We start from the raw sequence: 13,764 nt of genomic DNA, 5'->3' as shown, positions 1-13,764 counted from the left end.
ATAATTGTATGTTAAACGAAGCAATGTACTTAAGTTTCCCTGTGGACAAACACTTGTCCCATGATGATAGTTCTTAATGATCATTTGAAAGCTGTCATCCGAGAAGGGAAGTTAGTTGTTTATATTCATTTTTCACTAGTGGGTAACTGTGCAGACGAGATTTTTTTTTTCATGTGCTTACTTGATTTACTTCAAAAATATATATAATCTTACATTAGTAAATCTTGGCCATTAGTAAATCTTTGCCAAGTAGGAGTTTCTGTTTAAGCAGCTCTATCGATTGTTTTAAAAAGCTCTCCCAGCTATTTATTATTCTATTGTAGTTCTCTATAATTTCAAGAACAACAATTTGCCCTTTATCACATAAATGATGCTGTTGACATTTAACTTTCAAATACTAGAAAGAATGGTGTTAAAAGTTGTTTAATAATTGTATAGATTGTTTACATTGTAGTTGCTTTTTGAGAAATGGAGAAAGATAGTTTGTTTCTAAGTTGAGAGAAGAGAGAATTATTATCCCCAAATTAAAGAATTAGTTAAGGACCTTACCCTTTGACACAGTAATTCAAATAGTTACCAACATTTGAGAAATAAGGGGCAAGCAATCATTTTTTGAGATTTTATTCTAGTTAACTGGATGTTTTTTAAATCTTGTTGACTTTCAGAAACTCACAGAAGAGAAATATCAAGTGGAACAATGTATAAATGAGGCATCTATTATAATTCAGAATACAAAGGAACCCACGCTAACTTTAAAGGTGATACTTACTTCCCCTCTAATTAGGGACGAATTGGAGAAGAAAGATGGAGGTACGTATATATGTTTTTTGTTTAGTTCGTGTGACCTCTCTTGAATCCTATGTTAACTATGCTTTATAGTTTTAAGAAATAACTATCTTCATTTGTTTAATACTACCATAATATTTTAAGTGGCTGTTTCTATATAGTCAGTATATTTTGCATAGACGTATAACTTTAAAATATAAATGTTAATTCAAAAACCTGTGTTTATCATGTTGGCCTCAACTCTTTTGATTTTTGTAACATTTTGGTGACCTGTTTTACTTTAGTATTGTATTAAATTATTGATAACAGTCAACATATTCTGTGTAGTTTGGCTTACTGGTCAGATTTCAGGATTAAATGGGCTCAAAACAGTATTGTTTTCATATTTACTCATTTGTAATTTCAAAATTACTCACTTGCACATTGTCCTTGATTTCTAACAGTGCACAACTTTGTGAGATTTATGGTTTCCTTAATTGCTCCTGTGTAGATTTGCCTTATAGAGTAAAAGATGTAAATTGTTTGTTTTTTCTTTTCTTTAATAAATAACTTTTAGTAATTTTCCAAGAGGTTTATGATCTTATTAACACTTTGAGTATGATATGTGTGGAAATCATGCTTTAAAATTTCTTTCTGCTAAAGTTAGAAAGAATTGCTTGTCCTGGCATCCTTGTAAAAGTAGAATGAGAAATCTACTCAGTTTCAGTAGTTTTGTGAGGTATTAACAGAGCTGTGCTGTTTTTTTCCCCCTGCTGTTTTTATCCTTCAAGTTAACTTGTTTCTGCCTCTTAATCCTGTCCCTAAAAAATTGCCATGTGATATTTCTCCTGTGTCAGATCTTTGACCAACTTGGCCATTCTCTGTCATGACAATTCAGAGGCATCTGGGCCTATCTGGAACAATGGGGAATCCCTGTTGCTATTTTTCACCAGTAGACTTTCAGCAAATCCCACTGCTTACTCCCCTCCCTGAAATACCAGTGCGGTAAGAAATATTGGTCAGTTTCCTAGCTTATTTCATATTGGTGATAAGGGTAGAGAAATGACACATTTACAAGCAAAATTAGAATCTTGAGTTTGGTAAATATAACTCGAGCCACTTATAAAAAATGATAGACTCCCTTAAAAAATTTTTGGACTAACTGAAATCAGCTATACCATTTCCAACAGATATAAACCAGACACATTTATGAGTCAGTTTATAAAAAATGCATCTAATCTATAATTGGGTTTAGGCCTGTACATTTTTTTTTTGCTGTATATGGTATCTTTAGCACCTCTGAAGAAGCAGTCTTAAATGGCCTAATTTCTGTAACAGCTTTACAGCTTACCATTAACTGGAGAATTATAAAATGATTTCTGCAGTATCAGGATAAATGTTAATTCTGAGAAACTTCTTGCCCCTCTTAATGTAAAACTAACCATTTTAAGTTATAATTATAGGTATTATTAAAAATTGCTTGAGTAGGGGCATAGGAAAAAAGACTGAAGTTGCCCAAAGACTAGGTTAATTATATATTCGCTACTAGCATCCTTTACATTACTTCTTTGAAAGTATTAAGGGAACATCAGACTTCTTTTTTTCTGTGGTTTTTATATTTACATGGGATTTTGTCATAGCTTTTAGCAGTAATTAAACTCTCTCTATTGCTTTATCACATTGATTTCTATTCAGAGAAGCTGAAAAAGATTCTTAGCATACTACACCCTTTCTAGAGTGCTATTTATTATAGAATGAAATTTGAAATAAAGTAGGGGCATTCATAGTCTCTGTTCAAGGTGTTTGGGTTATGAGCTGGATCTCACAAACTGATGTTACCATTATGTGGGCTGGACCTCACAAGCTGATGATAGCATTCTTTGGGTGAAAAAATCAGCCTGGCTCTAATGTTTTACACATTACTTTCTTTACTTTTAAATGGTATAAAGATTTGCTTTACCATTTGTACATTTTCCTAAACCTCCCTGCCCTTGGACTCACTTGATATCTTTTATAGTGTGCTCGTTTTATCTAACCTGGGCTTTGTCAGGCTTTTTTTTTTGCTCTGTGCTAGCAGTTTTGCCAGCTTAGAGGATCCAACATCATTGAATGTTTGAGACCTGGGCTATATAATTCTATAAAACTTGATTTTTCTCCCCCTAACCAGTTCCTAATCTTCATGATATGGTTCTCTTCAGCTATTGGGATGAAGGCAAAAGTTTGATTCAGGCTCCAGAAATTTCTAGGATTGAAAGATACCCTTTTTTGCATCTCTGCTCCTTTTTTTCCTCAAAGTTGAAAAAAAAACACACAATATAATATCTCAACTTCCCTTCACTCCCCTCTAAAACAAACAAGCAAACAAACTAGTCATCATAACTTACGTCTTTCTCTTTACTGTTTTCACTTTCCATATATTTGGGTTAAACCTAGAAAAAGGAAAACGCATGGTTGAGAGTAGGCAAAACTGGAGGACTGGGAGAAATTAAGAGCATCACACTTACATCTAAGGGATGTGTCTGCAGAAGTGAATCTAACTACCCATTTCAAACTACCCTTTACATTTTAAATTACCAGACTATATAGTGACTCTCTTTAATATTGCTTACTATTTCACAGGTAAGATGCCTCCTATGCTGTTAGTCTTCTTTCCGAATTTTAACCCACTACTTGAAGGTCCCATAGAGTAACTATTTCCCAATTACTGTATCTTCCCTGCTAAAGAAGGTATAGAAGAAAAAACCTTGACATTTGGATTTCTAACTCCATTAGTTGCTGTTGCTGTGTGACCTTCAGCAATTTCCTTCATTTTAAAATGTGGATAATAAATACCTCAAAAAGTTGTGCTGATGTTAAATGAGAGAACTTATATAATGAGACTTGTACTATACCTAGCTCAATAAATACCAGTGTACTCAGCTCACTTCAGAGATTCCCAGAGCAAACCCAACCTACTCCCATTGCCTTGTGTTAACAGTGAGTTCATAACAGGTCTGAAGAACTGACCCTAAAGACGATGATTACAAGGTCCACTGAAGTGTAGTATTGGAATTGGTATACTGCATTTGGTGCATTGTTAATATTAAATTGGTTTATTGTTTATGACTTTTCGAGGGACAGTTAGCTTTTTTCATTCCTTTATCCTATTGTACTCTGTACATTGTAGGCAATCAATGAAAAAACGTGTTAAATTTAGGTAGCAAGCTTACTATCTGATTTATTTAAATTAAAAAAAAAAAGATTTGTCCCTGGTGTGTAAGAAACATTAACAATGGACATCTCAGCGTTCAAGCAATATATAGAAGATTTAATGCTGTTAAGGTGTTTTATAACCTACTGTGTCACAGGTATGTCCTCATACATTATTTAACTCTTACAGCAGCCATGTGAGGTAGATAATAGCCCTGTTGTATAAATGAGGAAAGTCTCATTTTACCCAGCTCCTCTGACTCTTAAGTGCAATCTAGTCTTCTCTTTGGGATGAATATATGAATGCTTTAAGTGATTTAGTTATTCGCAGCTTATTTTGGGGCTTGTCATTTTAAACCAGTTAGTGTTTTTGGTACTGGGGGTGATAAATCAGCTGTAATTATATTAATAATGCAATTTAAGGCCATACGACTAGGGAAACTACAAACAGCCTTAGCCTTGCCCCCAGTGCTGGAGTAGATTTTCAGGAGCTCACAGAGAAGTTGCCAGAGTATATATACTTTTTTGTGCATTGCATTCAAAGTTCACATGGACAACATCTAAGTTCACTAGCATGAATCCAGCTAGAGTCAAGGCAGTATATTCTCAAAGTTAAAAATCACAACTGGAATATAATGATGCATCCTATATCCACAGCTGCTAGATTGACACGATCCAGAGCAAATATTTAGCCATTATCTTTCAAGTCATTGACTTCCTAGGGAGGTATTGAAGAAAAAAGCCATACGGAGTGGCATTACTGACAAATTAGAATAGTAATCTCTCTGTTTTGCCTTATTGCTACATTTACCTATCCACATTATTGTGTCCTGATGTTTTACCTAGACAGTGGCTTGGAGCATAATGTCTTTCTCTCTAAAACGTCTCAGGGGTCTCAAGAAGGGGCTGCCAAGATGCCTTCAGGTTAGTTAGAAATTCTCTCAGCATGAACTCAGTAGCTCAGCTTCATCTAGATTGTCCATGAACCTTCATGATAACCCAGCTTAGTTATTTTGCTTTTGAAGAGTCTAGGTTTCAGATATATATGTCTCTTATTTAATACAATTATGTTCTGGCTTTTTTTTTCAACCTTATCTCCAGTATATTGTTTTTGTTAATGGGGGAATATAGTTAGCTTACATATTGAGGGATTGAGAGAAACTGACCAACATTTCCTGCAGTATGGTGTGATGCTGGTGACTGATCTAACCTTAACCAAATAAACAAGGTTAGGCCTAATGGACTTCTTTTTCAGTGCTTCCATTGTACAGAATGTTGTATATATTTTCATGCCCTGAAGCTGTTGTTACTGAGTAGTACATTTTTGAAAGCTGTTTTTCTTTGCTTTTTGCCTTTCCCCACCCCTACTCCTCACCAATTTCTTTGCACATCGTGCTGCATCTTAACTGTTTCAGTGGTCACTGTAGGAAAAAATGAAATGGATCTCAGTTCCATTGTTCTTAATTAGTAAGAATTCTGAGATAACTTTTTAATCAGAAAAACTCTGCTTCCTCACAAACTTGAAACACCTAAACTTCATTCAGAGACATTAAACTTGAGGTTCTGCTACCAGAAGTAGCAGTTTTCCCTACTTCGAATCTGTGATTTCCACATTAAGGATGTTGTTTTTTTTAACTAATAGAAATAAACAAAACTGTGTTTTATTATGTAAAACAGATAGGCAAGCTGGGCTTGTAAGTAACACTGCAGTACCATATGAATTTTTATTGTTGCAATGTAAGAAATGTTGAGGAAGATAAAATGCAACAAGTTATTGTATCTCCTCTGCTGTTTGCCATCACATGAGTATTGAAATATTTTGAATCTTTTGACTTTTTGATTATCAGAGCATGAAGAAACGTGGCCATCCTGATGATGATGATGTAAAAGGGAATCCTGTGCAAGTCTTCTGTTCACTGCCTGTCTCTTTCATCTCTTTTTTGTAGGATCTTCTGCTTCCAAATGTTGACTGTCTGTAGCAAGCTGATGTTTCCTCTTCCCCTCCTCCCTTCCTTTTTTTAACAATTGTGATTACCATCAAACTTTGGGGATAGAAGGATTTATCTTGCTATTTTCCCCATTGTTTCTCTTTAAAAATATTTGTGTCAGAATGAGATGTTATTTACACACTCTGACACTGTTATTTATACCTTCTGACACTGAATTAAAGTACCAGAAAGTACAAATATGCTTTGTTTTGCCTTGTCTTTTCCTGTCCAAACTTCAGCTCCACTTCCTTTTTCCTGACATCCTTACTTGATTTAATAATAGAGTAAAACTTAGCTTGCCTCACTGTTAACTTAAAAATTGTTATCTTAAAAAATAAGCATGATCCATACCTTTTCTTGTGATTACATTACTTAGCAGTCAGTCGACGTTAAGTTTAATTTTTAAAAAATTCTAATAATTCATTTATATTAGTTTTATCTGGTATGTGAGCTTTACACAGATGCTTGTATTGATTACATATAGCATTTTGCCATGAAAACATTAAATTAGTTAGTTGTGTCGCCATAGTTTGTGTATTTTGTGTCATTATAGAAACAAAGTGAGTAAGTCCAAGAGCTAGATCATCTATGAAGTGAATACCCATATTATGTTTGTTTATAAATAAATCCATACTAACAATTTATTTTGAAGCTTCCCATTTTATGAGAAAAGGGGGATATTGAAGTGAAATCCAGTGTTGTGATTTGTTCGTAGGGGCTAATGGAAACAGTACAAATATCTGTTGTAGATTTCACCTGGTCAGAAAATAAGTGTATAGCACTTCAGCCTTGAGAGTGTTGTAGCCTGTTTAGAGAACTACAATTCTTTTTCTAATAGATTTGTTTTCTATTGGACATTGTGGCCTTCGGTTTTAATGACATTTTATCAATTAGAATGTATATTGAAATTGCCATAAAAGAGTCCTTTAATAATTGAGGAAAGCAATAAGTTTTAGTAATCTTGTCTCCATTTATTATACCAGTTGACCAGCACAAACATAATAACAGGTCTATTGCTATCATGGTTGTGCTGGGAAGAGGTCTTGGTGCACTGTCCTACATTTAAGAGAGCTCTTAAAAGAAAACAGTGATTCTGACTTAATTGGTTTAGACAAAGAATTATTTCCCAAGAAATATTTGTATGTTGTATGCATTTGAATAATGTCCCAAGTCTTCAGAAATCTTAAGACCAACTTTCTAGTAGCTCAGAGGAAATAAATTAGGCTTTCCAAATTTGAATTAGGATTATGTGACATCTTCTCCAAATACGGGTATTTGTCATTAAGCAGATGTTTGGATTTTTAATTTTGCTGCTTTGGGCTGTCTAATCCAAAAAATGTTAAAGCATTTCAAATAGTTATAATTAGATAGTATTCTTGCTTTTAAATAAGGTATGTAGTATTCTTGCTTCCTTTTAAATAAAGTATGTAAAACTTGAAATATATTTTATCTTTGTAGTTTAAATAAGTTTGGTTTAGAAACGAAACGATGAAAGAACTCTAGAATGATATTTGAGGAATTTATCTTCTCATCAGTGAGGTAAAGCTTCTATTAGTGGCCATCTTTTTGGATGAGTTTAGTTGTTTAAGAGAAAAATTGCCATACTCGTTGTTTTCTGTGTGAGTTTATCTCAAATGGGTTATTATATTGAAAAGCCCCAATTTTCTTTAGGAACTGACAGGGGATCAGAATCCCTTCTATAAAAAAAGTTGTTTATACCTTTGGTCCTGGGTTTTCCCTCTTTACACCTTGCCAAAGGAAAAAGTGCTGCGTACTTATTTTGTGCCCTGTGGTGATATACATGTTTAGTAAGATCCCAGATATTTATGTAGCATTGATCATTGACTTGTTTACTGAATGAATGACTTTACACACCTGTTGTATATGTGCACAGAACTACTCTAATGGCTTGTTAAGTTATGGTAGTGCACATAATTAAAAAAAAAAGCATCAAGCCCAAATATCATGAAATCGTCTGGAAGTCTTATTCATTCACTCAAATCTGCTATTGTTTTTATGTTTTATTGTTGGGTAATTTGAGAGGAACCCCTTGGTCAAGTTGTATCTGTCTTTGTTTGTCCCATTTTACCATTAGAAAATGTTGCGGTGAAAGATCCTCCGGATTTACTGGACAGGCAGAAATGCCTGAATGCCTTGGCGTCACTTCGACATGCCAAATGGTTTCAGGTTGGCTCTTTGTTATTATCTTATAATAATATTAGCCTTGTGCATGTTTAGTTCATGGACTTGCTATTTAATGGATTCTGTGTAATATATAAAACTGGGGGTACTTTCTACCTCATAGGATTGTTGCTGTAAGAATAAATGAGTTAGTTTAGGTAAAGTGCCTAGTTTAGCTTCTACTGTAGTTAATGATATCTTATTATCGTATAATACTTTGTGGCTTAGTACTCTGAATTTTACAGATGGCACATAAAATAAAAAGGTGGGTGAGAGGTAGATGAGTGAAAAATATGAATAGAAAATAAATAAATAGTAGGGGGATAAAGGATAAAATTAATTGGGTAGATGGAAATATTAATGGTCAGTGAGAGGGAGGGGTAAGGTGTATGGTATGTGTGAGTCGTTTCTTTTATCTTTTTATTTCTTTTTCTGGAGTGATGCAAATATTCTGAAAAATGATCATGGTGATGAATACACAACTATGTGATGATATTGTTAGCCATTGATTGTATGCTATGTACGGAATGTAAGGGTGTGAAGATTTTGCAATTAAAAAGACAAAAAACAAAAGTATGGGTGAGAAAAGTTAAAAGTTATGGTAGATGATTGCCTGGAATGAATGGGATTGTTATGAAGTTACGAAAGCTATTTTAATATTATGCTTCTTTTACTTTTAAATTTGCCTTCTAAATTAAAATTTTACTGCTTTTGATAACTTGAATTTTTGGCTTGCTTGACAACTGATGAATGATTGGGTGATTAACATTCACTTTGAAGAACCTACCCATGATCAGTGTCCTTAAAGTGAAGAATGAATTTCACAGGGATATTGGGATCATTTTGTTTCTTTTAGGCAAGGGCAAATGGATTAAAATCATGTGTAATTGTCCTGCGCATTCTGCGTGATTTGTGCAACAGAGTTCCCACATGGGCACCATTAAAAGGATGGGTAAGTGCTTAAACATGATTAATAGCAAGTTCTGAAGCTGTAGTCAGAGGAAATCCTATAGAAATTACGTTGCTGTAAAATAGCTATGTTCTGAATTAACTAAAATATGCATTATCTACTTCTGCTTAAGGAAAAAATTAAGCATCTTTTTATTTATTTTTTTGCGTCCATATAACCTGTCTCTTTTATCTTGTCATGTTTATGTTACAGATCCTGAGATATTTTTAATGACAAAAGGGTTTTATATTTATTAGAAGCAAATATCTTCCTGCATTTTATTTTGTGTTGATAGGTAATCACTATTGACCTACTGTCCCTGAAAGCCTGCTTAATTGGCAAATTTCTCTTTTAGGTTTACTTCTGTTTACACTAAAAGTTATCTTATTTGTCACTGTAAGGATCCTATACTTTCTTTTCTTTTTTAGTTTAGACACTTAAAATAGGTTCATATTAGTAAGTAAAATCAGTCAAACAGTACACTTAGCCCAAATATGGATATAGTATTTAATGTATGTTGAAAACTTGTTTGGAAATTATTTTGTCTGGCCTAATTTAAATGAAGTTATAAAGATATAAATTGATCTAGCAAATATCCATTTGATATATATGGTATTATGAGTCTTAAGTTCATTAAATATGGAGATTTGGTCCTTTTTAAATTCCAAGTGTAGTATTTGAGGCCTACTGTCTTGAAATGAAGTCTTGACCTTATATTGAGATGTTTGTGCTTTGAGTGCTTCTTAATTTGAGTGGGTGATAATTGGGCTGGGTTTATACTTTGACTAACTATTAGCTATTAGTAAGTCTTGTTAAATCTTAGTTAAGTCAATTAGATGACCATGGTTTCTTTAGTGATGTGATATTTTCAGGGTAACTGAAAATAAAGTTTTTATTAAAAAAAATTTTTTTTGAATATATCATCTCAAAAATACTCAATTAAAAACTGTGGCTAGCAAAAAAGAAAAAGTCGATTGTGATGACTAAAAAAAAAAAAAATTCCTTCTAACCTTAATGTTCTGGAGCACCTAGAAGGAAAAATCTGAGATGCTGAACTTGTAGCCCATGACAAACTCTGGGATCTGTTCTGTAGCTGCTTGTTGAAGAGTGCATTGGAAATTATTACTTTTTCTTTCTTTGCTTTGTATATATGTTATACAGTTAAAAAAAAAACAAGCAAAAAAACCCAAACCTGGCTAGGGTAAAAGTTGATAATCACACCTATGGAGGCAAAGTTAAGGGGGCCCTTAAATATTAAATTGACTTTTACTTTTTAATCTCCCTTTATAGATAGAAATGTCAGCTCACATTTAGCTAGAATCCTTTTAACACTTGGTGCATGTACTAATTTGTAATTTAATATCTTCTAGCCACTAGAACTTATATGTGAAAAGTCTATAGGTACTTGTAATAGACCTTTGGGCGCTGGGGAGGCCTTGAGACGAGTAATGGAGTGTTTGGCATCTGGAATACTACTTCCTGGTAAGGGTTTCAAACTCTGGAGGCAGAAGAATCAGAAAATCTCATTTTAGTTTATTTTTCTAAATATATGCTAACTTGTCCTCTGCACAGGAAAATGATGTGTAGGAGTTATTTCATTTGAAGTATTTAGCAACTAGAATATTTGAGTATTAGAAAAGTGTTATAAAATGCACAATAATTGTAATTCAGTGTTTTATATTTACTAACATAAAAGGTACTAATAAGATACTGTGTTTGTTATGAATTTGCTTTACCTAGAACTCTGAATTTGAAAATATAGATGTTTGGTTAAAATGTATAAAGTTCATTCAGTTTGCAGACTGGTGTTAAATTTAGATAAATTAAATTTGCGTTTATCCCTCATATGCAATTCCTTTAAACCTTTCTAAAGAAAGCTTCTAAATTCTCAGCGTAAACCCAGTTTTGTCCTTAGATGTGCTTTACTTAGATATATTCAAGTAAAATAAGGACATTTAAGTGCTAAACATAATGAAAATGAATGTATCCTTTACTCTCCAGTTAATAGAGCAGACTTTAAATTAGCTCCTCAGTTACAGTATGGGGGTTCCCATACCCCCCACCCCTTTCTTTTCTTTCTCTCTTTTGTATTAGTTTACTGGATTTTAAGCTCAGTTCTAATGTTCCTTATTTTTTGCCTTTGCCAAAGGGGGTCCTGGTCTTCATGATCCTTGTGAGCGAGACCCAACAGATGCTCTGAGTTATATGACCGTTCAGCAAAAAGAAGATATTACCCACAGCGCACAGGTAATATTGCGCTTGTATAATAACACTGTGATTTATTAGAGGAATATCATAAATTTGTTTTCTGAACTATTCTATTTAAACCCTTTTTTTTCTTGCTTGTTAAGAATCTTTTGCTGTCATAATATCAACATTTAATATCTTTTTAGCTAGATGTTCTAAGGGTTTTATGAATGGCTAGTGAAATTTGAATAAATATAATGTTTTGTTCTTTAGCATGCACTCAGACTATCAGCCTTTGGCCAGATTTATAAAGTTCTGGAGATGGACCCCCTTCCATCCAGTAAGCCTTTTCAGAAATATTCCTGGTCAATTACTGATAAAGAAGGTGAGTGTTGAAATTTTTTACTGGGGATGGAGATTGGCAGTGGTGGAACCACTGATTATGGCAACTGAGGGAACTTAATAATTGTTAATCCAAACTTAAAGTTTTTGGTTTTCTGACTTTCTTCTCTTCTGTCCTCATCAGTGACAACAGCTTGCTATCATTTATTCTTATTAGTGATGAACTTACTTGGCTGTGGGCTAGGCCAGACTCCATTATTTACATAGATGTAGGGTCCATACTTTGAGAACACCTATTCTAAGGAAAAGAGATAAGCATAGTATGAGAAGAGACTTTATCACTGTCAGAGTTTGTTGATCTTTATCATACATGCCATTATTATGTAGCCAAGAAAGAGAAAGCAAAAATGTTAGGAAATAGAAAGCATATTGCGAAATTCAGTACCATCTTCCATTTGTTAGAACTCTGTCTGAACTTAGAGAATCAGCAGAAAGAACATAGGCTTTGGGGTCATTGTGTCCTGGGTCCCGATCATAGCTATTTGCTAGTTTTAGGCTTTGAACAATTCGTCTCTCTTGGTAGGGATGTTCCCCCACAACCCACCCCCACTTTATTAGCTGTTGTCAGGTTAAAACAACTAACTGAATGCCTGTAATGCAGCAGATATTCAAATGTGAATCTGTTAATTTTCTTCTCTGTGCCACAAAAAACATTAACCTTTTTCATCTTAGTTTTAGCTTCCATCTCTTGTAATATTAGAAGATGGAATATTTAACACCAGATATTCTAGGACCCAACCTACTTCCTGTGGTTGATATTATTCAATGAATTCCTATATGTCAAATAGTACAGTGGTCCCATTTATTTATTTATTTAGCAACAGAATCCCAGTGGATCTAAAGACCTTTTAGGGTGCCTACAAGGTCAAAACTATGATAGTACTGAGGCAGTTGTTGCCTTTTTCATCCTTTCTTTCATCAGTGTATAGTATAGGTATCCAGAGTCTACCACACCTGACATGATTGCTCTGTTGGCCACTGGAATGTTTTTTGTTTTGTTTTGGTTTTTGGTGTAGTCTCATGTCAAATTTTTTTGTCTTAATTTCTAATATGGTAAATATTGAAACAAAAATAAAACAAAAGCTCTTTGGGGTCCTCAATACTTTTTTAAGGGTGTAAAAAAGTCCTGATACCCAAAAGTTTGAGAATTGCTGCCTTAGAGTATACATACCTCAGGGGCAAGGAGTATTCCAGGTCCTTCTATGTCATTATTACAAACATACCAGTGCTCAGAAAATTGTATAGAATGAACTCTGTTTTCTCCAAAGAGAGAAAATGGCAAAGAATTATTGAAAAGACTTTACAAGTGCACGTGATGTCAAACATTGTCTGTTGATTTAATAATTGAAAAAACATTTTCAAAATATGTATATATGTAATTTTATCTTATGCATAATAACAAAATTTTATTTCAGTCACTGAAACTGAAGTGATATTAGCCTTTTTTCTTTTGTATTTTCTATGACTAGTTAATATTTTCTTTGTGACTAATTAATAAAACTGCTATATGACTTTGATTTTTTTTAATTTTTTTTTTTTTTACTTTAAAGATCTTTTTCAAAAGTTTAGGAACCACTGGTATATTCATTAAAGCATAAAATAAAGTCTGCCAGTGTTTCTATTCTAGCTTGATCATTTTATTGTTGCTTGGCTTTGTATAAGTCACTTAACTATTTTGTGCCTTGGCTATAAAATGATGGAACCAAGGCTGTCATCATCAGATCCTTAGTGCATTCTCATTCATACTTTTCGTGTTTTTAGGATTTAGCTTCCTGACACTCATATTTAGACTTTACTACTGTAATTCTTGATAATTTCTTTATGCATGCAGATGTTTTTTTCAGAACGTTCTCTCTTTTGCTCATACCAAAACCATCAGCAAATCGTTTTCTTTTACTTTCAAAATATGTCCAAAATTCAATTGCTACTTTTTAAACTCCTTACTGCTACCATCGTTTCATAAACTGCCATCATCCCTTACCCGGATTATTATAGTAAACTCCTATTTGGTTTGCTTGCCTCTGTCCTTACCTTTGTAATTTGTTTTCAACAAAGCAGAAGTTCTTTTTTTTTAACTTTTTATTTTGAAATAACTATAAATTC

General features: G+C 33.4%; 1 protein-coding gene across 7 annotated transcripts in view; it reads left to right on the top strand.

Annotated features, from left to right (window-relative positions):
- The window catches only part of STRBP (spermatid perinuclear RNA binding protein), a 76,523-nt gene that overhangs the window by 14,249 nt on the left and 48,510 nt on the right, over positions 1–13,764 (top strand). For all 7 annotated transcript variants that reach the window (XM_077144206.1, XM_077144201.1, XM_077144207.1 and 4 more), the window contains exons 4-9: positions 666–810; positions 8,038–8,129; positions 8,980–9,075; positions 10,443–10,554; positions 11,222–11,319; positions 11,533–11,644. In XM_077144206.1, coding sequence (XP_077000321.1) covers positions 666–810; positions 8,038–8,129; positions 8,980–9,075; positions 10,443–10,554; positions 11,222–11,319; positions 11,533–11,644 — 655 coding nt within the window. The remainder of the gene's footprint in view (positions 1–665; positions 811–8,037; positions 8,130–8,979; positions 9,076–10,442; positions 10,555–11,221; positions 11,320–11,532; positions 11,645–13,764) is intronic.

The sequence above is a fragment of the Tamandua tetradactyla genome, chromosome 2 (assembly GCF_023851605.1).
Source record: "Tamandua tetradactyla isolate mTamTet1 chromosome 2, mTamTet1.pri, whole genome shotgun sequence".
NCBI classification, from domain to species: Eukaryota; Metazoa; Chordata; class Mammalia; order Pilosa; family Myrmecophagidae; genus Tamandua; species Tamandua tetradactyla.
This window is presented reverse-complemented; position numbering and strand designations above follow the sequence as displayed.